The 25,779-nt window shown below is 39.8% G+C and overlaps 1 protein-coding gene across 2 annotated transcripts in view; it reads right to left on the bottom strand.

Annotated features, from left to right (window-relative positions):
• Positions 1 to 5,113: 5,113 nt before the first annotated feature.
• Positions 5,114 to 25,779, bottom strand: part of LOC127623186 (F-BAR and double SH3 domains protein 2-like) — a 112,766-nt gene continuing 92,100 nt past the window's right edge. For both annotated transcript variants that reach the window (XM_052097505.1, XM_052097504.1), the window contains 10 exons: positions 24,659 to 24,775; positions 21,761 to 21,865; positions 18,356 to 18,517; positions 15,755 to 15,889; positions 13,406 to 13,489; positions 12,921 to 13,098; positions 10,588 to 10,808; positions 8,710 to 8,878; positions 8,503 to 8,594; positions 5,114 to 6,236 (listed from right to left, as the gene is read on the bottom strand). In XM_052097505.1, coding sequence (XP_051953465.1) covers positions 6,153 to 6,236; positions 8,503 to 8,594; positions 8,710 to 8,878; positions 10,588 to 10,808; positions 12,921 to 13,098; positions 13,406 to 13,489; positions 15,755 to 15,889; positions 18,356 to 18,517; positions 21,761 to 21,865; positions 24,659 to 24,775 — 1,347 coding nt within the window. In that variant the 3' untranslated portion in view covers positions 5,114 to 6,152. The remainder of the gene's footprint in view (positions 6,237 to 8,502; positions 8,595 to 8,709; positions 8,879 to 10,587; positions 10,809 to 12,920; positions 13,099 to 13,405; positions 13,490 to 15,754; positions 15,890 to 18,355; positions 18,518 to 21,760; positions 21,866 to 24,658; positions 24,776 to 25,779) is intronic.

A 25,779-nucleotide genomic window follows, 5' to 3' on the forward strand; every position in this document is an offset into this window, starting at 1 on the left:
ACACGCACACGCTGTAGACTACACGCACAAGAGCACCTAAGGTCACTTAGCACTGCCTCTCCACAGCCCATCTCCATCACTGTTGGACTGTGGAACTGCCAATCAGCTGTCATCATTTCGGACTTCATTCTGGCCTTTGCCAGTCAGTCAAAACCCAATGCTTTGCTCTGACTGAGGCATGGATCTTCAGAGACAACACTGCAACTCCCTCAGCACTCTCTACTGACTTCACTTTCACCCACACCCCTTGTCTGAATGGGCAGGCTGGGGGAACCAGTTTGCTCATTTCAAACGCATGGAAATTCACTCCGCTCTCTTCTCTCAGCAAGCACAAGACTTTTGAATATCATCCCATTACTGCCACTAATCCTGCTAAAATTCACTTTTTGGTCATCTATGGTCAACCCCCAGGTCAGCTAGGCAACTTTGTTGAAGAGCTAGATGTATTGCTGTCCTCATTCCCAGAGGATGGCACTCTGCTTGTGATCCTTGGGGACTTTAATTTCCACCTGGAAAATCTCTTGATTTAACTGAATTGAGTTAAATTAAGTTACAAATGCTCTTTGCTCAACATTAACCTCTTGCCTTGATAGTGTCCATCCTCTTACCTCCAGGCCAGCATGTGCCACACCCTCCAGCCCCTGGCTGTCGGGGACATTTCGTGATCACCGAATCAAGCTGAGGGCTGTGGAGAGACAGTGGCACAAGTCAAAAGACCCTGCTGACCCGTGTAAGCATCAATCAATTCTCTCCTCTTTAGAGTATCTGCTGCAAAACTTTATTATTCCCAGAACAAGATCAGTAACACTTCAAATTCGCGTAAACTATTTTCAACTTTCTCATCTCTTCTCTATCCTCCTCCACCACATAATTTTACTTCTCAGACTTTGCCAAGTTTTTCACTGCCAATGTACATTTATGCATTTGGCAGATGCTTTTATCCAAAGCGACTTACAGTGCACTTATTACAGGGACAATCCTTGCTCAAGTGCCTTGCTCAAGGAAACAATGGTGGGGGATCACACCAGCGACCTTCTGATTAACAGTTATGTGCTTTAGCCCACTAGGCTGCCACCACCACTCTCAATGTACTGTCAATGTAGTGAGCATCAGCTGCCAGTTCTCTACACCTAACAGCCACAGCTACTCTCTTCCAACATCTCATCCTCTGTTTTCGTCCTTCTCTCCACTCTCCCAAGACTGAGGTCTCCAAAGTGCTTCTTTCTTACTGTCCTACCACCTGTCCACTTGTCTCTACCCCTTCCATCTTATGCAAGGTGCCTCTCCATTGATCTAACCCGCACTCATACACATTATCAATACATCTCTCACAACTGGAAACTATCCCAATACATTCAAGCAGGCTCGAGTAACCCCACTGCTTAAAAAAAACAAACACATATCCCCACAGCACTCAACAACTACAGACCGGTCTCTCTCTTACCCTTCCAGTCTAAAACTCTTGAGAGGGTTGTATTTAACCAGTTGGCTTCTTTTCTCTCACAGAACAAACTACTCAACAGACATCAGTCTGGCTTCAAAAAAGGACACGGCCCTCTTGTCAGTAGCTGAAACCCTGCGACTTGCGAAAGCTTACTCCAAATCATCCTTGACTTGTCTGCTGCCTTCGCTGCCTTGAAACACTATATCCTCCTCTCCACCCTCTCTGACCTGGGCATCACAGAAACTGCGCTTTGATGGTTTGAGTCATATTTCACTGGCAGATCGTTCAAGGTCTCCTGCAGAGGGGAGGTGTCCACGACACACCAGTTAACCACTGGGTTTCCTGAAGGATCAGTGCTTGGACCCCTCCTCTTCTCGATAAACACAGCATCACTCAGACCGGTCATTGAGGCATATGGCTTTTCCTAACACTGCTACGCAGATGATACACAGTTCTACCTGTTGTTCCAGCTTGATGACCCTACTGTCTCAGCCTGTATCTCTGCCTAGGTCTGGATGAAAGAATGACACGTTCAGCTCAACCATGTTGAGACAGATCCCCTCGTGATCCCAGCCAACCCTTCTGTTGACCACAACCTCACTATTCATCTTGGTTCAACTACACTAACATCAGCCAGAACAGCCCAGAACCTGGGAGTGGTGGTAGATGACCAGGTTAATTTCACTTCACACATCTCATCAACCACCAGGACTTGCAGAGTCAAGCTTTACAACATCAGGAACATCAGTCCTTTCCTGTGGGAATATGCTACACAGCTCCTGGTTCAAGCTCTGGTCATTTCAAGGCTGGACTACTGCAATGCTCTGTTGGCTGGCCTTCCAGTTAACACAATTAAGCCACTGCAGATGGTCCAAATTGCAGCAGCGTGTCTGGTCTTCAATCAGCCAAAAAGGGCTCATGTCACCCCCTCTTGATTACACTCAACTGGCTACCTGTTGCTGTCCACATTAAATTCAAGGCTTTGACTCTGGCTTTAAGGACAGCCAATGGAACTGCACCCTCTTCAATTCACCTCTTCAGGTCTATGCACCAACTCGCTCTGTGGTCTATGAATGAGTGACGCTCGCTAATTAAAAAATTAATGAAGCACCAATTTGAAAGATGGCTGACATGTAATGTAATGGATTAAAAAGTGGTAAAGTGCATGAAAAACAACAAAGCCGAAGCAATTTCCCAATTTTTTATTTAACATTTGTACACAATAAATACAAATAATTTTACAGCTAATAATATGCAGAAAGAATATTTTTTCACCTGTTCTCTTATATTTTCATTGCAGCAACAGTCAATTGTTGTTATGCCGTCTGTTTTTCTAGCAGCTCAATAAATCAAATAAATCAAAATAAAACAACTAGAATATACAGCTAATACTAGTTGAATAAGCTCCAGATAGTTGAAATTTGTGTTCGTATAATAGGTGAGAACAGTTTTTGACACTATGGGCTTCAACCTCTTACCATAAACTTAAAAACAAGTTTGATAACATTTATAAGATCTCAATAAGATCAACAAGAAAATTGTGACAAAGGAAATTAGAAACAAAGGGAAGATATTCAAACATCTTCCACTTTGAAAAAAAAAAAAAAGCCTACCAAACAAATGTTTTTTTGTACTGACCCTGTTCTTGTTTAACAGAACTATGGTACCATTCCACAAAGTAAATCTTTTTTTCCCCTTTCCATTGTCTATATTATGGAATCAACATAACTCTTTCAAACTTTATGGGAAAACTACAATCACACTCACAAGATTAATAACACAACTCTGGGCAGCTTTAGCATTGAAAAGAGGCAGCTGGGATAGAAAGACAAAGAAATAATAATAATAATAATAATAATAATAATAAAATAAAGCGCTCAAAGCACTGTAAATTCCAAAAAGTGCTTGGACAATTCAAAATATGTACGAAAATACTGTGGAAAATAGTGAATAATATAAACAACATGTATATGTATATAAAAGGCATTCACAACTTTCCAAAAATGAAAATTCTGTCATTATTTACTCACCCTAATGTTGCTAACCTTTTGTGTTCCTCATAAAAATAGAGAGTAATATTGGTTCCGAATGACATGAGGGTGAGTAAATGATGACAGAATGTACAAATTAAGGAGTACTTTTCTTTTAAGATGAAATGCCACATGAATTGAAACTATGGCTGTTTTAATGCATGAAATGTTTGACTTTTGCACCCGTTCAATTGCAAATCAGACAAAAAGAAATTCCATAAAACGTAGCTGCCCCTTGTACATAGGAAAAGCACTTAGGACACTGTAATATAATTGCTTTCTGATCTGTAATAACTACAACACAACATCTCCATATCAGTCTTTTGTGTGTCTTTCTGTGCTTATTGGATGGAATCTATACCATCATATCTGAAGAAGATTCATAGCCATCATAAATACTGCCATGACACTCAATAAAAAAAACCCCGAAACAATTCCAATCAGTCCTGTACAGTGCCGACACAATGAGAATAAAAATATATATTATGCTGGAGAATCACTTTAACTGATATCTGTATATTGATCAGTATATTTCAAAGATTACGCTCAGCCCGAACAGACACAAACATACCGTCAATGCGGAGGCAAACGTCACCGGATAATCGCTAGCTGACGCTTGGAGACACAAGACATCTGTAAATCGGTCTCACGCATGTTCTTTTGAAGACTAAATATTAGTAATACATACAAACACTGAGCTTTATAATGAAAAGCTGAGAAAAAGAATATAGCTGTGTAGTAAGTACTTATTTACAGATCAACACAAAACCAAAGAGCAATATTCCGATGGGAAAAAGAGGGAAGGAACCAGCCTTTCCTCTTATCGGCTTTTCCCTCTCTCCTCTCGTGATTTCCTGTACTTCCCTCTTTCCTTATATCTTTTTATGTACAATTCCATTTCTCTTAGAGATGTTTGTGTGATCTGTAACAACAAAATGTTTTGCGTTATCAGAACATTCCTATGATGACAGTAATGTACTGTGCTACATGGCAAAAAATCACTTCATTAGTATTTTGCTCTTATTTTCTAGTAAAATATCTAAATATTCTAGAAAAAAAATGTTTTACTTGAGAAACAAAATTACATATGATGTTAATCCAATTTAGAGAAAATGTATAAGAAGGTATCCTTCATTTTTTCTTACCCCACTAGCTATTTTCTTTTCTTGTTTTAAGCATCAACCTCCCCAAGTTATATTTGATTTATTCTTAAACAAGGGGAAAAATAATCTGCCAATGGGGTAATCAAAATAAACTTAAATTAAAATACGTCTAAAAATAAAATATTTGTATTAATAATTGTATCGGCCATTTTGCTTCTGAAGTAAAAAGATGTTTTAAGGTGATGCTTGTGTATGACAATAAAGCCTGCTGCATTTCCCCACAATTCCTAGTATTGCATGTTCTGCTCTTCAAAAGCCTTCTGAAGAGCCTTTCGGGTCAGTCCATCTCAAGTGGTCCAATTAAAGTAAAGTTGGTTGCTTGACCATTATTAACTTTCCCATTTTTTTTTTTGAGTGATTATCTCTATGTATTTGTATTGCAAAACCACCAGTTTTATATTTTTATTTGACATGGTTTAAGCACGATGGCCATCTTTGTCTCATGGCACATGACAAATTTTGGTTTTCCAGCCGTTTACAGAAACCTCAATATCTCGGCTCAGGATGGTCCTAGTTCCTTGGAGCACATTACAAGGTACATGTACATATATAAACACAATTTTGCACATTCTTGTTCTTTAGACTTAGAACTTAAGTCCTAATGTAATGCTCAAGATTACTCAAAGTTCCACTTTTAGGGTCAATTTATAATGGGAAGGGTTCAAGTCACAGTCTTAATTTTTTAGGGGGTACATGGGTAGGTATAGTGTGCATGCAGAACATTTCAAGTTTGAGACTTCTCATTTATTTATGGGGGCAAGAAAGTGCAATGTTTTTTAATTCCCCTCAATTTGGGTTTGAATATCTCATTAGTTCTAAGTCGAAGGAACAAGAATTTGCTAAAAGTTTATATCAAGTTCATGTACCTTGTAATGTGCTCTAGAGACCAGTTATTGTTCCAAGGAACTAGGACCATCCTGAGGAGAGATATTGAGGTTTCTGTAAACAGTTGTAAAACCAAAATGTGTCATGTGCCATGGCACAAAGATGGCCGTTGTGCTTAAACCAAGACAATAAAAAACTGCTGGTTTTGCAATACCAATACATAGATGTAATCACTCAAAAGCACTTTGGAAAATTAAGTGACCAAGCAACCTGTATTGGACCACTTGAGATGGACTGACCCTGTTTCAAACCAACAGCACCTTTTCAATACTTGTATTTGCATCCTTTCTGTATTTTAGATGCACACTCACACAGCTCCCTTGATTTTGTAAAATCGAAGTGGCATTAAGTGGATTTATGAAGTATGAAATTGTAGGTCTACTGTTCTCTTTGTACAATAAAGTAATTACAAATACAAGGATTAGAGTTTGGCATGAAAGCGGTTTAAGGCACCAAACAGTCTCCGACGCCAAAAGAGGTGTTTGTTATTAGGAAAAGGCGTGGTGATGCCGTCGAGATGCTTTTCTCTGCCCCTTGGGGACGTAAGCATGCTCAAGGAGTGGGTTAACAAAAGTCCCGCCCCAGTTAGAGGTCAGATGGGGTTTGTTCTCCATCCAATAGTGCGGTGCTCTACACCAGCGTGATTTCCACCTCTTCGGTTTTCTCCACTTGTCTGCGAGGGTGTTGTTTTGGTGGAGGTGGTGCCGCCCGTACCTTAAGACACAGGAATGAGAGTTTAATACCAGTTATAATTGTTATTATAACCTTCAAAATTGTCATTATAATGCGTTAATGTCACGGACAGGACCAGTTAAAATTTCACCCTAAAATATATACTAAAATAAAAGAAGACCATTGAGAATTCTTGCATTGAGGCTTTTTTATGACAGTTAATCTCATTATCGTAATGCATCTGTACGCATTTTTTTTTTTTGTAATTCTCATTCTCAGTGATGATTCCCATTACTGTAATACAAATTACTCATTTGTCATTAAAATGATGTCAAAATGCAATTATAATTATAATTTTTAGAATTCATTTTTATTTGATTTAATCATTTTATCTTGATTTTGGGGGTTCAAAATGACCCAGACATGCTTTGAGATTTACCTACTGTATATACTAATCAATAAAACTCACTTTCATTAACATATATAAAACATAATTATTTTATATTAAAATTAGGGCTGTCAATCAATAACATTTTTTAATTAAATTAATAACATGATGTGCCAATAAATTAATCAAATGAATCACAATTAATCACATATCAATATTTACTGAGAAAGGCCTCCAAATAAAAATAATTTAAATAATTATAAATGTATAATAAATAATTCAAATGATTCAAATACATTTCTTAATTTTATATATATATATATATATATATATATATATATATATATATATATATATATATATATATATATATACTTATTATGGCAGCGGACAAGTTAAGCATTTCTACAATAAAAGTGGCTTAAAGGTCAAAACATTGTTTTATTTCCATGAGAATAGAAGTATGCGCACATCCAAACATTAAGGATGGTGCAAAAATCAAAAAAGGATCGGCACTCTGCTACAGATGCCCCCTTGTAGTTTAATAGAAAAAACTATGTTTTTGACCACTTCCCATTTGAAAATCTCAGGACATCAGCAGTTACAGAAATACTCAAACCAGCCCATCTGGCACCAACAATCATGGCACGGTCCAAATTACTGTGATCACACATTTCCCCATTCTGATGGTTGATGTGAACATTAACTGAAGCTCCTGACCCGTATCTGAATGATTTATGCACTGCACTGCTGCCAAACGATTGGCTGATTAGATAATCGCATGGATGATTGTTGGTGCCAGACGGGCTGGTTTGAGTATTTCTGTAGCTGCTGATCTCCTGAGATTTTCACACACAACAGTCTGCCAAAAACAAAACGCATCCAGTGAGCGGCAGTTCTGCAGAAGGAAACACCTTGTTAATGAGAGAGGTCAACAGAGATTGGCCAGACTGGTTCGAACTAACAAAGTCTACGGTAACTCAGATAACCACTCTGTACAATTGTGGTGAGAATAATATCATCACAGAATGCAATTCTGAGATGCGGGTTGGCGCAGTTTTGGTGCCACACAATATTAGGCAGGTGGTTTTAATGTTGTGGCTGATCGGAGCACATTAGTGTGCCATTCTCTCCTTGTTTTATGAATTGTTTTATTTTCATATCATTAAACATAACCCTTTTATTTGGCCTACTTCCATCTGAGCTATTTTTAATTATTGGTCTATGTCCTCACTCGTCAGACGGATGCCTTTGGAACATCTCATTAGTTTACAGTCTCTCTAATCATAAGTGCTGTGTTTGTAGAATGCGGTGTCAAATTAAATGTAGTTTGAAATGCTGAAAAACCCATCCGGAGATCCCTGCATTCTGTTGTGCTCCATTCAGCTGTCTTTCAGTGCAAAAGCGCATCTGAGAAAAGCAGAGTTGCCTGTTGTTCTCATTGGTTTCACAGGGAGCGTTGCCTGTACAGACTAGTTTGAACTGACAGTAGACTGCCCCTTTCTGTCACATCAAGGTTGTACATCAAGCTTGAATTGCTCCATTAGTAGGAACATTCCTATTTACGAAATTACATACAAATCGAGGGCATGTTTAAGTGCGTAATTTTTTTAACATGCTATTTTTCATATATTTAATCACACTAAATGAACACGTTAACTCAACAGCCCTAATTAAAAAATAACCATTTATTTATCTGGATTTTAAAACTTTACTGAGCAACATAAGTCTCCAGAGTATTTCAGAAAAACATTTAGAATTCCATACTTCTTGTCTTAAATAGAGTTGAAATTCCAAAATCTTACAAATTATAGGTTTAAAAAAAACAAACAGGATTTACTAGAAAATACTGTCTATGAGACATTAGAGCAGGATGATTATAAAACAGCCAAAACTTGATTTTCGCTATAGTTCACATACAGGTCTGAGTTTCCCAAGGCCAGATCCATCTGGAGTGAGTCTCAATGGCTGAGAGAAGCCTGGGCTCTCTGGACTTAAGCTGGAATTGTGATCTAAATCAAATATAAAACAAATGCAAATTTAGTAGACAAGAACAAATAGCTATATATAATATAAAGACATTCAGATCGTCATGACGATCGGAGTAGATGGCGACTCTTGTCTTACTATGAATGGCAGCTTTCTGTGGGAGGGGCAATTTATGTTCTCCGTTTACAGATGGCGAGCGTGGCAGAGAGGGTGCAGTGCTGGTCTCTGGGCTATATGGACTGCAGGGTGGCTGATCATATAGTGGCAATGGAGGAAGTGATGAATGAAGCCTTTGGCATGGGGACACCTGAGGAAGAAGACACAGATTAACCTGATTATACTTGAGAACATTTCAATGACTGGATGTGTATTTGTATTGTATGTAAAACCAGATAGATGGATTGCACTCAATGTTTTTCCATTAGAGGATGGATGAAAGGATGGACGGAAAGGATGGATCAATGGAACGAACAATCGAACGAATGAATGATAGATAGACAGATAGATAGAAAGACAGACAGACTGAGAGATAGATAGACAGACAGAACAATAGAATGACCGACTGACAGACAGACAGATGAAATGATAGATAGACAGACAGACAGATAGAACTATAGACAGACAGACAGACAGATAGATACAAAATGAGAGATAGACAGATAGAATGACAGATAGACAGATGGAATGACAGACAGATAGAATGATAGATGGACAGATATATAGACAGACAGACAGATAGAAAGACAGAAGAAATTATAGATAGACAGACAGACAGATAGATAGAACTATAGACAGACAGATAGAATGATACAAAATGAGAGATAGACAGATGGAATGACAGAAAGATAGAATGATAGACAGACAGATAGAACAATATAGATAGAAAGACAGACAGATAGAATGATAGATGGACAGATATATAGACAGACAGACAGATAGAAAGACAGACAGACAGATAGAACTATAGACAGACAGATAGAATGATACAAAATGAGAGATAGACAGACAGACAGATAGAATGATAGACAGACAGACAGACAGAATGAGAGATACTGTAGATAGATAGATAGATTGATAGACAGACAGACAAACACATAGATTGACAGAATGAAAGATGGATAGAATGAGAGATAGACAGACAGGGATAACAATAGAATGACAGACAGATAGAACGATAGACAGACAGACAGACAGACAGACAGAATGAGAGATAGATACTCTAGATAGATAGACAGACAGACAAACAGACAAACACATAGATAGACAGAATGAAAGATGGATAGAATGAGAGATAAGACAGACAGAGAGAACGATAGAATGACAGACAGATAGAATGATAGACAGACAGACAGAATGAGAAATAGATACTGTAGATAGATAGACAGACAGACAAACACATAGATAGACAGAATGAAAGATGGATAGAATGAGAGATAGACAGGCAGATAGAACGATTGACAGATAGAACGATAGGTAGACAGATTGTATGACAGACAGACTGATAGACAGACAGACAGATAGAATGAAAGTTAGACAGCAAGACAGATAGATCAATAGATAGACAGATTGTATGACAGACAGACAGAGATATACTGCCAGACAGACTGATAGATAGATAAGATAGATCGATAGACAGACAGACAGATAGATACATTTATTGTAATTGTAGGCAATACAACAAAAGGAAACTAATTTTTTTTCTATATAATGTCCAGCAAAATTAAAATATATGTTTTCTGCATTGAAGTACCACTTAATTATGACTGTATTTATGTGATCAGCTGAAAAAGGACAACACTAAATGCAAATTAATCAGGCATTACAAACGGATACTAACTGGGGTTGAAGGAGGACTGCATTTTGCAAGACATCGGATAACATGTTAATTACAGGAAGGAAGCAGCCACGTCTGTACCAATCACAGCCTCAGACATACCAAGCATCAAACCAACTCAGAGAGACAGGACACAGAGTCTGAATGTGTTAACTGGTCAGAGTGAGTGCTGCTTGTCTTACTTGTGCATCTGGTCCCCAGTGAGCATCGCCGTTCTCTAAAGCCGTCAGATCCTCCACCAGCACAGATGGAAAGACGCCCACTCGCCCATTAAACTCGCCCTCCCAGAAGCCGTCATCCTCCTGATTGTCCTTGTTGAGGATCCGAATGATGGCGCCTTCAGGGAAAGTCAACTCATCGTCTGTCTGACCCTCATAGTCGTACATTGCCTTTACAAAACTCACTGAGAGAGACAAAGACAGACAACAAAGAAAAGAGAAAGAAAGGAAAGTTGGTATTAATTTGTGGGAAGATAGTTAACTTTTCTGAGGTGTTGCTCCAAATGTATAGAAGACATTTCAAAGGCAGAAACTTAGAATAAAGCACTGTGGTGGAATAATGATGGTAACAGATATTCACACAAATATCATGATATATACACAGTATTTCAAGGTACCTCAAAGTAGACCATGGTAATACCATGTTAAATGTCAAAAAAACACATTATTACCATACAGGGTTGCCAACCCTTTGGACCAATTCATTTTTTATGACTGTTCCATTTCCATTGCCAAGCTTTCCGTTATCCATTTCTGGATAATCATTTTTAAAACAACTTTTATCGAGATCGCATTCACAAAGAGTATCATTTAAGAGCTGAGCATAGCTAGTAAAATGTATGTCCATTATAGACATTCCTGTAACTTTTTTTAAATTGTATTAATTTCCAGTTATTGGAAATGACAGTTTAATATATTTTCCAGATATTTACATGACCATAATTAGCCTATGGTAAAATGTCTAAAATACCATGTGTTAATGTGGCAGGACGGAGGGCGGTGCCTGGTCGTTATTCCACACACCTGGGCTCTAATCAGGCTAATCAAGCCTCAGAGAGGCATAAAGGCCGACTGGAGACTGCAGTGGGAGAGAGAGAGATTTACGGGCAGCTGTGCGACACCTTTGTGTGTGTGTTTGTCTTTTTGGTTAAGTTTTAATTAAAATATTATTTATATTGTCGGTTCTCGCCACCTCCTTTCCTTTAACCCTTTTACACTAGTGCCGAAACACGGGAAGGATGAGGGATGGGCCTTAAGGTGGGTACACACTGCCAGTGACTTTGTCGCTGCAGGTCGCCAGTGGCTGGCGGTGAAGTCGCTAGTGGGTGTTCCCACTACTGGTTGCCTAGTAACGTTTATAAATGACATTCACGGATGTCATTCCATTGCTGTTGACAGCGAATCTCTTTTCTTGCCACTAAAAACAAACATTTTGGAGGGAAAAGACTAAATATAAATGGAATAAGTACATAAAATGCTTTATATCAAAGATGAATGAGAAACAAGGCGTGCTGTTTATCTGCGGCGAAAATGCAAATCGCGCGCGATGTCGCTGGCAGTGTGTACGCACCTTTAGTCGAGTCCTCGCCACTACCATCCACCCCAACGGAACAGCCGTGGCCATCTGCTGGGGGATGGAAGAGCCCGGCTGCCTGAGAGCGGATGAATGGCCAACCGCCTGGAGCGGTCAAGGCCGCTGCCAGGGGCGGGGAGAGACCCCAACCAGCTGCTAAACGCGGCAGGGTCGTGATGACCACCGATCGCAAGCGGGGAGGGGCTCCTGGCCAACCGCCTGAAGCGGGAGAACCACTGCCAGGGAAGGGGGAGACCCCTTCTGTTTCCTGAGAAAATGGCAGGGCGTTCTGTCCGCCAGGGCCGGAAGACTGCCGCCGATCTGCCCGGGGAGGCGCGGCTGTTGTCCATTGGAGGGTGGAGGAGAGGCCGAGAACCAAGCTATGGCATATCGGAGAACCAGTGAGAAAGTGTTTCTTTCTCTCTCTCTCTCTCTCTCTCTCTCTGTGTTGGCCTTTCCCTCTCTTTTTTAAAATGTTTTGTTAATTTGACATGATCGCCGTTACGGTGTGTAGGTGCCACATTTTTTTTTGTTTCCCTCCCCTTGTCCCCTCCCTCATCCAGGTAGACGGGGATGACCTGCCGGCAGAGGATGACTGGATTTTCCTGATCAGCAAGAACACCATTTTTTCTTGATCAGACATTACAAACAGCTACTCCTAATGTTTTGCTTAGGTGCAGATTTGATTAATTTCCATGACTTTTCCAGGCTCTAACATTTTTAAATTACTAGATATTTGCAGGTCATCAATGAAAATGTGAAGAAAAAACATGTATTACCATGGTACTATGTCCACAAAACCATGGCAATACAAAGTTCCACAGGAAGTCAGAATTAACATTTGGGCATCAAATTTGCGACCGATTACACATGACCACAAATAATCACAACACAAACTCTCAACATAAACTCATCTGTGTGTGTATGTGTGTTTGACACTCACTGCTGCAGTCTCCGTTGAAGCTGCCTGAGGCCAGCTCAGGCTCGGTGGAGTTACTAGACGTGTGTGAGCGTGAGTCGAGCGCAGCGAGAGACTGGAGCATGCTCAGTACGCTGTTAGAGGTGGGAAACTGCAGGTATTTCTCGGGAACGTAGCCCACCAGACCGGATTTATTCCGCGCCTGGATTAACACATGAAAAAAATCGTCATCAGTCATTACTTGTGAGCAGGCCCGAACAGAATCTGCAGACTTTGATCACATTTTCAGCACTGATTTTAGGGGAAAAATGGGCATAATTAAACATGATAAAAAGTGTTAAACAGAGCTGAGAGTGCTTTACTTTTGTAATTGGTAGCTCGAAGCATAATCAATTGCAAGTGTGATTACGGATTTGTATTCAAAACACAAAAATCCAGTTCTAAACATCTTATAAAGCCAAGGCTGGAAAACAGGCATGCTCGATAGCTTGTTTGTTTGTTTGGTTTACCTTAACCCAGTCCTCCATGTCCCCATCTTCTATAACCTCCAACATCTCATGCTCATCGATTGTTAGTTCATCTGGCTGACAGGCCTTAGAGTGATAGAGAGAGAGAGAGAGAGAGAGAGAGAGAGAGAGAGAGAGAGAGAGAGAGAGTAAGTTGCTTCTGAATTCGCATACTGTCAGAGTAGAAGATTTGATGTAGAACGTACATCTCGGCCGTTATTAAAGTACGTTCTTTAGGTTTGTGGGTGTGTAGTACAAATACATTCCCGGATATACTTAATCTGGGATTGTTTCCATTGTGCTGTGACCTGAATGTGTGACATAGTAACACTGAAAATGATTTACTATGGTTTGGTTAAATAAATACAACTTCACAACAGGGAACAATGTTCTTAGTACATATATTTAGCACAAACTGTTTAAAAGAGCCTCTGAATTGCAGTTCATCACAGTTTTTCCTTATGCCCAAAAGTGAAAATTCTCTCATCATTTACTCACCCTCAAGTCACCCCAGATGTTAATGAATTTCTCTGTTCTTCAGAATACAAATGTAGACTTTTAGAAGAATATTTCAGCTCTGTAAGTCCATACAATGCATGTGAATGTGACCAAAACTTAAGATCCAAAAAGCACATAAAGGCAGCATAAAAATAATGTGGATATTGATTAATCCACTGGAGTCCTATGGATTACTTTTATGCTGCCTTTATGTGATACTTGAACCATCAGAGTTCTGGACACAATTCGCTTGCATTTTATGGACCTACAGAGCTGAGATATTCTTGGGATTTACATTTACATTTATTCATTTGGCAGATGCTTTTATCCAAAGCGACTTACAAAAGAGGAAAACATAAGCAAATCATCTTAAGGAGACAGTGGTACGAAAAGTGCCATACTACAAAGTTTCACTATCATCAGAATAGTATACAAAACAGATTTAAGTGCAACAAGAAATGTAAATAAACTTTTTTTTAAGTGACCGGTTAAGTGCTTTTGGAAAAGATGTGTTATTAGTCATTTTTTGAAGATAGAGAGTGAGTTAGCTTCCCGGATTGAGTTGGGAAGGTCATTCCACCACCGTGGTACGATGAAACTGAAAGTCCGGGAAAGTGTTTTGGTACGACAAGGCGACATTCCTTAGCCAATCGCAGGCTTCTGGTGGGAACGTAGCTCTGCATAAATGTTTTTAGGTATGCTGGAGCAGACCCAGTGACTGTTTTATATGCCAGCATCAGGGCCTTGAATTGAATACGTGCATGAACCGGCAGCCAGTGGAGAGAGACAAAAAGTGGTGGAACATGTGCTCTCTTAGGTTCATTAAAGACCAGATGTGCTGCTGCATTCTGGATCATTTGCAGGGGTCTAATAGCACATGCAGGAAGGCCTGCAATGAGAGCGTTACAGTAGTCCAGTCTAGTTATGACAAGTGACTGAACGAGCAGTTGTGTGGCATGTACAGAGAGGAAGGGTCTTATCTTCCGGATACTGTAGAGTGTAAATCTACATGATCTTGAAATGTGGTCTGTGAAAGAATATGGCATGAGTGTGAATAAATGATGAGAGAATTTTCATTTTTGGGTGAACTATCCCTTTAAGAATTTGTATTTATATAACTCCAAGACTGATTCTGGAATATTCTGACAGTACATTCCAATTGAATTTAAATCAACAGTGCTGTTTCTCCAAAGTGTGATTAAAAATATTGTTTTTCCAATTAATCGCAATCTTCATTTGAACAATATCTTGATATTGATTCTTAAATCCCAAGATCAATACTTGACTCAATGTGCAACCTACTACAATGTGAGGAAATCACTTGCATTTGCAACAAAATGTCATGCTATGCGACTAAAGTGAATATATTTGGCAACCGGCTGGTAAATGTTTCCATTTCACTCACCAGTAATTGTGTAGTTTAGTTGTGAAGTGTTTAGCAGCGAGATCCTTTCACAGTGTGTTGAGGGTAAAAGTGGCTCCGTGTAATGTGTGTTCAGGGACAAGATCCTCGCAAACCATTTGTCATTGAATACTGTCTCTTTTAATACCCCTTCTGCTCTTTACAGTCAGTTATTGATCAAAAACAACTACAAAAAACATTTCATTCCAGTCATACATCGCACAGCCATTTGAGTCCTCTCTAGTTGACATGCGCTCATTTAAAGGAGCTGTTTCCAATAATTATGTTTTTGTTAAAGAGACAGTACTGGTTTGAGTTCTAACTGAAATAAACCCATATGAATCGATATTGAATCGGAAAATCTGTGTCAATACCAGCCCTATTATTTAGTAAAATCTAAATGAAAAGAGAGTAAAATGCAAGAGTGTGTTGCATGGGTTGTTGTCTTTTACCTTGTAGGAGTAGAGCACCTTGCAGGTAAGAGGATAGTTCCTCAAGGTTCCTGAAGGACTTGAACTGCTGTCGTCATACGTCTCCATGTTCTCCTCCAGTTCTTCTCCCTCCTCTCTGTCCAAATCCACCGTTGTCTACATAAGCACAATAGTTCACTCATCCAAAACCACAATATGCTTCAAAACTTTTTTTAAACCCTTCAGAAGTCTACGTGCATGCTACCTTTATTAATAAAAGAGGATTAACATAGGAGTTCCATAGGTTTACTCTTTTCTCCGTTTCCACCCACCTGCCTGCTCTGACAATTTCATTGGTTTAGTGGCAATCAGGTGACCCCCTCCCAGGAAACAACACGTGGCAACTGAAGGACACTTTTTTTTTTTTAAAGGTCAAAGGCATTGGACATTCAAACCTACACAAGTGTTTGGAAACATAATGGATGTCTGACATAAACAGCTTTTGATTAGGTAGAACACTGACCCCAAGTCAGTCAGTAAAAGAAGAGAATTCAACTTAAACCTATCTTAAACTAACCATTTTCATAGCCTCTTTCATTTGAATATTTTTTTTTTCTAGCCAGTGCTGCTGTCACCCTACATTATCCTATATTTGCATCTGCTGCTCATGCTCTCGCTCTCTCTCTTTCCTCTTTTTCCTTGTCATTCTCTCTCTTTCTCTCACTGTGCTGCAGGGTGATGTGAGCAGAATATTAAATCACAGAAAGGGGTCAATCTGAAGTGTGCAGTAATCTAAACTCCTGTAGATGACTTTATATTTTTGCTGTCCTTACTTAAAGTCACTGTCTTTATAATGATATTTATGCTTAAGTGCATCTACACTATCCCTGTCCTTCCCTCCAGTACCTATTCCAATACCAACTGGAAACACAAGGAAGGTAGGCAGGGTTTGGCTAGGATGTAATCAGAAGCGCTGGCTGCCCGGATACGGCTTGGCATACGTAATGTGTGTGAACGGTGTTTGTTTAGGCTGGTGTGTAAACAATACCACTGACACACTCAGGAAGGAGGGAGTGGGGTGATTGGCTTTGTTCTGAGGCGTGACGAACTGTGCTTGTGTTTGAGAACCAACTCCAAACAACTGGGCGTCAGGGGTGTCATTTCAGGCCATGCTAGTTTTGTTAACAAATATGAAAACTAAACCAAATTAAAACCTTTTTGATCCCTGAAATAACATTTTTGAAAAAATTTCCACTACAAAATTAATTAAAATAAAAGTGATTTTCATATAGTGTATTATGCAATTTCAAATCTCTACAATGCTACAAGATAGCGATAACACTAGACTTTAAAATGAAACATATTTCAATTATATCAGTTAACAGCATAAGCTAAGTACAGAGCCCTGTAGAGGACAGGGCGGGATTATTTTCTTTCTGAAATAGTTATGCGTGACCTCGCAATTTGTGCTAGTTTGCGTTCCCTAAAATAACTTTTATGTGCCTAAAATACTACAATAATATTGTAGTTGGGGGCCTGGGTAGCTCAGCGGTAAAGACGCTGGCTACCACCCCTGTAGTTCGCGAGTTCGAATCCTGTGCAAGATGAGTGACTCCAGCCAGGTCTCCTAAGCAACCAAATTGGTCCTGTTGCTAGGGAGGGTCGAGTCACACGGGGTAACCTCCTCGGGGTCGCTATAATGTGGTTCTCGCTCTCGGTTGGGCGCGTGGTGAGTTGTGCACAGATGCCGCGGTGGATGGCGTAAAGCCTCCAAACACGCTGTCTCCGTGGTAACGCGCTCAACAAGCCACGTGATAAGATGCGCGGACTGATGTCTCCACGTGGAGGTAGCTGAGATTCGTCCTCCGCCACCCGGATTGAGGAGAGTCAGTATGCCACCATGAGGACTTTCCAAATTGGGAGGAAAAGGGAAGAAAATCCCAATTTAAAAATAAAATAAAAAATTATAGTAATAGTAATAGTAGTTTTTTTGTTGTTGTTGGTGGAAACAAGGTTTTACTATAGTAAAACTGGAGTAACCATGACTGTAGTACGGTAACCATGTTTTTTTTTTTTTTTTTTGAATGGTAGGAACCAAGGTTTTGTGTATTTTAGTGCATGCCTATAAATTTACAGTGGAACGGTTTACAAACAAAATGCTTTCAAAAATAAGAATGTACACTTTCCCACCATTGATCTTCAAAAATGTTTTTGTTATATTATAGCAGGTGTTTCACCAATTGTGACCAGTTTTTTTGAGGGCTCTTAACAGCGTGAAACAGACAGATGTTTTACAGGTAGCTGTGAGGAGTGATCATTCACATATCATTTCAGGCTCAGGTGACTTCCTAAAAATAATGTTTCCAGAACTGAAAGCAAATGAAGCACAGATATCAGTCTCCAGGTTGCACATATATAGGAACTGCTATGGCTGTACTGTATGTGCGACCAGCAACTGTTGTTAATATGACAGCTCTCTCCATGTGTATCAGAACATGAAAAAGAACAAGACCTTTCAAATGTCCAGCCTCAACTTTCTATTCAAGAGTCAACATGTAAACACAGGAAAGGAAATTGCATTCATCAAACCATTTAATGGGCTCTTAAGACCATCAGAGGGCTTGTGGAAAAAGAGGTACTCACTGAAAGAGACAGCTCATGGGTGGTGAGGGTGGGCAGAGATGCCCAACGCTCATTCTCCAGTTCCTCCATCACCTGATTCATGGCACTTTTCAACCACGTATCCACGGAAACGCCCACCTGCCGCAAAAGATCCAAACGCGCTTCTGCTTTCAGCTTTACTGTCTGAAAGAGACATACAGAGTGAAAGAGAGTGATATCGTCTAAAGACCGACACATACACACAAACTCAAAACATCTCCGCTTCAAACAAATGCACGCATCTCATGAAAACAGAATGCCTCGTCAAATAAAAAAAAGCCAAGAAAGTATATTATGTTGAATGAAACCTAGTTTAGATCCATTATGCTTAAATGTCACTATGGACCCAAAATAATCATTACAGGAAACAAAAACTGGACAGAGCATGCAAGAAATAGAATGGACAGACAAACAGGCAGTCTTTTTTTTTGTGTGTGTGTGTGTAAATTAAAATTAAATTTTTTATAATTTTTTGCATTAAATTAATGAGATTTTGTGGGGAAATATGCCTAATGTAAAAAAGCATTTAAGGAACAGCCAAACCCCAAAATGAAATTATCTCATCGTTTACTCACCCTCATGCCTTGGTGAACACAATTGAAGATTTTTAGAAGAATATCTCAGCAATGTAGCTCCATACAATGCAAGTGCACGGTGGTGACCAAAACTTTGAAGCTCTAACAAGCACATTAAGGCAGCATAAAAATAATAGATTTGACCGGTGTTTTAATCCATGTCTTCTGAAGTGAGTCAATTGGTTTTGGGTGAGAACAGGCCAAAAAATAACTTATTTTTCACTGTACATTTTGCCATAACAGACTCTAGGCACGATCATGATTTCAAGCTCGATTACACGTCCTAGTGCTTGAAGTATGCGCAGAGTGCCAGAAGTAAGTGTAATCGAGGTTAAAGTCATGATCACCAATGAGACTTCTGATGTCTAGATTTATAATATTTTGGTCTGTTCTCACCCACAACCAATTGGATAGCTTCAGAAGACATGGATTAAACCACTGGAGTCATACGGAGTACTTTTATGCTGCCTTTATGTGCTTTTTGGAGCTTCAAGGTTTTGGCCACTATTCAAAGTTTTGGTCACTATTCACTTGGATTGTTTGGATTTACAGAGCTGAGATATTCTTCTACCAATTTTCCAGCTTTGATTCTCAGTGAACACACAAACTGATACAATGTATACCTTGAATGCACTGTAAGTCGCTTGGGATAAAAGTGTATGCCAAATACATAAATGTAAATGTGAATCTAAACTACAGACAGTTTTACAATACAGTGCCAAACTAAAAGATTAACATCTCCAAACTGCACTTTATGTTTCATTCCTGAATCTGTTTGTTGCTTTTGATGTTTCTCGTTTCTCCATTAGTTCTTAATGGGGCTATTCAAAATTTAATGATCTTTAAGAACTAATGGGGAAGTTAGACGAACTGGCTTCAGAGGCTTAAAGTTCAAAAGGAAAAAACAAAGATGGTGTTTGATAATGCATATTTTCACAGTAAGGACTTGCTAAATAATAGACTATTAAACACTCTGATATGACAATCTTAGCATTACAACATAAAATGTGGGATTCGTAGCTGGCCAAAGGATTATCATAAGGGATAATTCACCCAAAAACGAACATTCTGTGACCATTTACTCACCCTCATGTAGTTCCAAACCCATATGACTTCTGTTCCTCCGTAAAACACGAATGTAGAAGTTTAGCAGATTGTCCCGGGTGCTTGTATGGACTACTTTTATGGTGTTATTTTGTCCTTTTTGGGGCTTAATATAATTTGGCCACGATACCCTTTTGTTTTATGGGAATATAAGTAGGGCTGGGTATTGATACAGATTTCCAGATTAAATTCGATTGTGATTCACAAATATGCAATTCGATATTGATTCATGTGGATTTATTTCAGTTATAATGTCACTTTTGCTCACAAATAAAAAAAGATCTCCCAGCTAATGATGTTAATTATACAGGGGTCCTTTTAACTAGGTATATTATAAAAATATAAATTTTACTCATTATACTTAATAACTTTTTCATCATTTTGGCTTTTCAAAAATGAACAAATAAAAGTATTCAATCAATAAATAAAATATAATTTTTCATATATCATTTTTGTTGCATATTTATTGTTAAATTGCATAATTCTTACTAATTACAAGTATTTGCATTGATTTGTTGATCATGTGCTAAAACCAGTACTGTCTCTTTAACAAAAAACGCATTTCTGTAAACAACACCTTTAAATGAGAGCATGTTTTGCGAGGATCTCGTCTTGAACACACATTACACGTAACAACTTTTACTCTCAACATGCTGTGAAAGGATCTCGCTGCTGAACACTTCACAACTAAACTACACAATTACTGGTGAGTGTAATAGAAACATTTACCAAATATATTCACTTTAATCACATGGTGTGAAATTTGGTTACAAATTCGAGTGATTTCCTCTCATAGTGGAGGGTTGCGCACTGAGTGAAAGATCGATCGTGGGATTTAAGAATCGATATTGAGATAATTCAAATTAAAATCACAATGCATTGAAAAAAAAATACATTTTACCCACCCCTAAATATAAGTGTGAACATTCTTCAAAACACCTTGTGTGTTCCATGATGAGAACATGAGGGTGAGTAAATGATGACAGAATGTTCATTTTGGGGGAATTATCCCTTTAAGTTATAACAGATGTCAGTGACAGAGCCAGCAGAGGGCGCTGTGGCTGCTTTCAGTAATGGGTAAGATGACAGATCAACTTATAGACGACTCATTGATCAGACAAGGAGACATTCTGACTCTGAACTGATCGAAAGTGTGAGAGAAAATGCATGAGGAAAGAAAATGCATCATTGCAGAGAGAGAGAGAGAGAGACAAACATTTGGGACAAAACCACATTAATACTGGTCTTGTTTTTTACTGCTTGTTTGCCCTCAAACAAATGAAATTTTCCTCAACTAAATGTATAAGGAACACAAGATCCACCCACCCATCCACCCCCCCCACACACACTTTATTCAGATGTTTTACTCACCTTCAAGCAGCTCTTTTCCATACAATGAAAGTGAATAGGAACTAGGCCTATCAAGCTCCAAAATGGCAGAACAAGGCATAAAAGCAGTCCATATGACTCTATATAGTGTGCTATGTTTACTGAACATCTCCCTGCTGCAGGACTTTTATTGTATGTAAAAGATCAGGGTGAATATTCTTGAAACAATTTCTTATTTCCTGTTCCACGGAATTAAGAATGTCAATATGGGTTTTGAACAACACAAGGGTGAGTAAACAATGACAATTTTCCTTTTTGGGTGAACTGGCCCTTTAAGCTGGTAGGCAAAGATGCAAGCATGCAGACACACAAATGCTACCTCTGCTTTGCGAATGTTCTCCTTGGCTTCCTCGATTCGGAATTCCAGCTCATTCCGGTTCTGTTCGGTAGGCGGAGTCCCGAGAGTCTCACACTCCTCTACAATCTGCCGTTAAAACACAAATGACCATAAATCAACTTAATTCAATCAAGCAAGTAATCTAAAAAACTAAAAAACAAATACTGCATCAGACTGTATTTCCTCCAGCTAATCTAATAATTACCTAAGACACTCGTACAAAAAAAAAATAATGATTCACATTTCGGAATCATAACTTGACCGCCTCCTTACTGTGGAGGTGAGGGTGTGGTCGAGCGTTCGTCTGGGAAGAGAGGAGGATTCTCACCTGAGATGAATAGTTGGAAATTGCCGTTTCTTTGTTCGCAATGAGACGGGGGAAATAAAAGGGGCCGGACCTCAGAGTAAGGGAGAGAGAACGGGGAGGAGACATTCCAATGTGGAAAGGCGTGGGGCACGCCGGCCCCCGGATACGCTGCCAGACGGACTTCTGCAAGCTGGATCGCTTTGTCCAGCGACGACAGTCGGTGCCACTGAACCCACTTGGCCATCCCCTTTGGCAACCAGGAGACGAACTACTCCAGCACCACCAGATTGATGATATCCTCGGCGTTGCTGTCCTCCATGGCCAGCACCCACCATCGGCAGGCGTCATGGAGCTGCTGGGCCAAGGCAAAAGGGTGGCCGACCTCACTCAGCATTAAGGAGCGGAAACACTGACGGTGCTCATCTGGGCTGCGGCCAACCTGTTGCAAGATGGACTTCTTCAGCACCGTGTAGTCCAGAAGGTTGGCGACCGGAAGCTGTTGTGCTGCGATCTGGGCTTCCCTGGTCAGCAGCAGCAACAGATGGACCACGCACTGTTCCGGTGGCCACTTCAGAGCTTCGGCTGTGTGCTCAAAGATATCAAGCTAGGCCTCCGGATCATCTTGAGGTCCCTATCTTGGTGAGCAACACGTGGGGGTGCGCTGCTGCTGGGGATGGTGAGGCCGCCCCCTCCTGGGGTAATAAGCTCCGTAGCACCTGGCGGTCCTCCTCCTGCAGACCTCAAAGCACTGTTGCTGCTCTCTCTGAAGCTCCATGAGGGCCTGATGTTGGCCCTGGTGGATACTGGCAAGGGACTGGAAGACTTCCTCCAGCGGCAATGACTCCATGACAGCGTATCCTTCTTCCTCAATGTCCTGAATTTCGGCACCAGCGTAACAAAGTTAAAGGAATGCGGAAGCGAGAGATGGCAAATACAACTCAAAGGTACATTTAGTCTTCACACAAAAACACGTTCGCTTGACAGCGCAATGGTAAAGCTTCACACAAACACTCAAATGCTATACAGTATATAAAGATTGGTAGTGGCCAACACTCGTAGCTTAAGCTGGTCTCTTTCTCCCTCACTCTGAGGTCTGGCCCCTTTTATTTCCCCCATCTCTCAAGAAACAGAAATTACCAGCAATTAATCTCAGGTGAAAACACTTACCGCTTCCTCTATCCCCAGACGAATGCTCAACCATGTCCTCGCCTCCACACTTACATACAGACCTTTCAACTTAAGCCAGAAAAATACTTTATGCAAGTAAACAAAAGAAGGCACAAAAGCTTGGCCAACGCATTTGAGTGGTTCTTTAACAGTGGCGGTAACAAATCTCAGTAATTAATGGGGCAATAGAGTTCTCTTCAAATATTTGGGGCTTTAAAACGGATTAGTTTCAGATAGCTAGCTATAAATACGTTGACATTTTTTCTAACTTGCTCAGCAAGATTCTACTTAAACTGTTACACTATCACAGTAGATGACCTGAAATAGAAAACGGACCATAGAAGAAAACCGGTTGCGCTAATGGACACTGTAGTGCCCCTTGTGGCAACATTGAGAATGCAATACCTACTTGTATTGCATTATGAATTGCGTTTGAATTACAACTTTTAAACAACTTATCAAACCTTGATATCGATTCTTAAATCCCAAGATCGATCCTTTTCTCCTAATTTGGAATGCCCAATTCCCACTACTTAGTTGGTCCTCGTGGTGGAACGGTTACTCAATGGGTACCTCAATCTGGGTGGCAGAGGACAAGACTCAGTTGCCTCCGCTTCTGAGACAATCAGCCCGAGCATCTCATAACGTGGCTCGTTGTGTTTCACACCGCAGAGACTCCCAGCATGTAGAGGCACATGCTACTCACCATGATCCACGCACAGCTTACCACGAGCCCCATTGAGAGCGAGAACCACTAATCACGGCAACAAGGAGGTTACCCCATGTGACTCTACCTTCCCTAGCAACCAGGCCAATTTGCTTACTTAGGAAACCTGGCTGGAGTCACTCAGCATGCCCTGGATTCAAACTCGTGACTCCAGGGGTGGTAGTCACCATCAATACTCGCTGAGCTACCCAGGCTTTCTGTCAGTTCTTGATTAAAACAACAAAAAACGAAACATTTAATTCTAATCAGACTTGGATGCGTTTATTGGATGATGACCGTAGTCTTAAAGAGACAGTACCGATTAAGCACGTGTTCTACATATCAATGTAAATTCTTGCAAATAGTAAAAACTATGTTAGTAAACAATAAACATGTAATATATATATATATATGCAACAAAAAATACGCAATTTAAAAAACTTTATTGATGAAATTGACTAAATATGAATATTTTTAAAAAAGCTAAAATATTACTTGTAAAATTTATATTTTTGAATTGTACCTTGAAGAGTTATCTAGAAGGTTATATTTTTACTCATATGTAAAAAAATGAGCACTGTAACAGAAGTATACCCATTTGAATTATATTAAATCAAAATGGGTATCAATAGCCAGTCATAGCAGTCAGACACATTTTGTAGCGAAAAAACATGTACAAAAGAATGTGAACATCTCTCACCCGTTGGAAATGGATGATGTTTTTGTGTTCGCGGGCGACACGTGTGGCCCATTTTCTCGCCTCTTTATTGAGACTGTGTTCTTCAGTGGTGCCCGTCTCTGATTCCAGCTGTCGACTCTAAAACACACACACAAACACAAACACACACACACACACACACACACACGCGACTGGTTACCACAGCAACACACACCTGCATGAATCACAGCTCTAAGATAAGACTGTTAAGTGTGAACTCCTTATATTAACAATGGACCCTTTGTCCATTGACTTATGTACACTTTAATTTAGCAGTGTAAATCTAGAAAACACTTCTGCAATGGATTTAACAGCCTCACTACCCAGCTGTCACCTAACTTGCTTTGCTGATAACATACATTTCATGAGGCATTTCTCTTAAATGATGAGGTTTAATTAGTTTAGTTTACAATCATTAACGGCATCTTATGAATTGTTTCATAGTTTTAAATGCATTTTCTCTGGTCTCCCATTTTAACTCTAAATGTCAGCTGTGCCGTTAACCCTGCTATAGTTTAATTCCACGTTCCAAACCTGTAAATGTGAAAAGGCTCATTTGAAAATCAAGAAGCACGGTGTGACAAGGCGGAGGGCGGGTCCGGGTCGTGGTTCTACACACCCAGTGTCCCTTATTAGACTAATCAAGCATCCGAGAGGGACAAAGGCCGACTGCGGACGGTGGTGCGAGAGAGAGAGAGAGAGAGAGAGAGAGAGCGCGCGCGTTTACGGGCAGCTGTCCTGTGCGTGTCTTCTTATTTAAGTAAATGTTGTTTATATTGTCAAGCCGGTTCTCGCCGCCTCCTTTCCATTGAACTGCTTTACACACGGGTTACACAACATTTTACCCTCTCTGATATCAAACCTGAATCATAATCCTTCTCCGCTGAGCACAGGGGGATTTATTAATTAACTTGAATCTAAATGAACGAACCTGCTCGGATTAGCAGAGGTTTAGCGGGCAAAGATGGTTAACTAATGTCAGGCGTGAAGATACAGCACTGCACGATTCTTGAATCTAAAGATAAGAAATGCTACATAAATCTCTCTTTTTAGGGGATGAATTAGGCTTCATTGTGGAGTGTGTGCATGTACAGATAAAAAAA

Source organism: Xyrauchen texanus, chromosome 29 (assembly GCF_025860055.1).
Source record: "Xyrauchen texanus isolate HMW12.3.18 chromosome 29, RBS_HiC_50CHRs, whole genome shotgun sequence".
Classification (NCBI taxonomy): Eukaryota; Metazoa; Chordata; class Actinopteri; order Cypriniformes; family Catostomidae; genus Xyrauchen; species Xyrauchen texanus.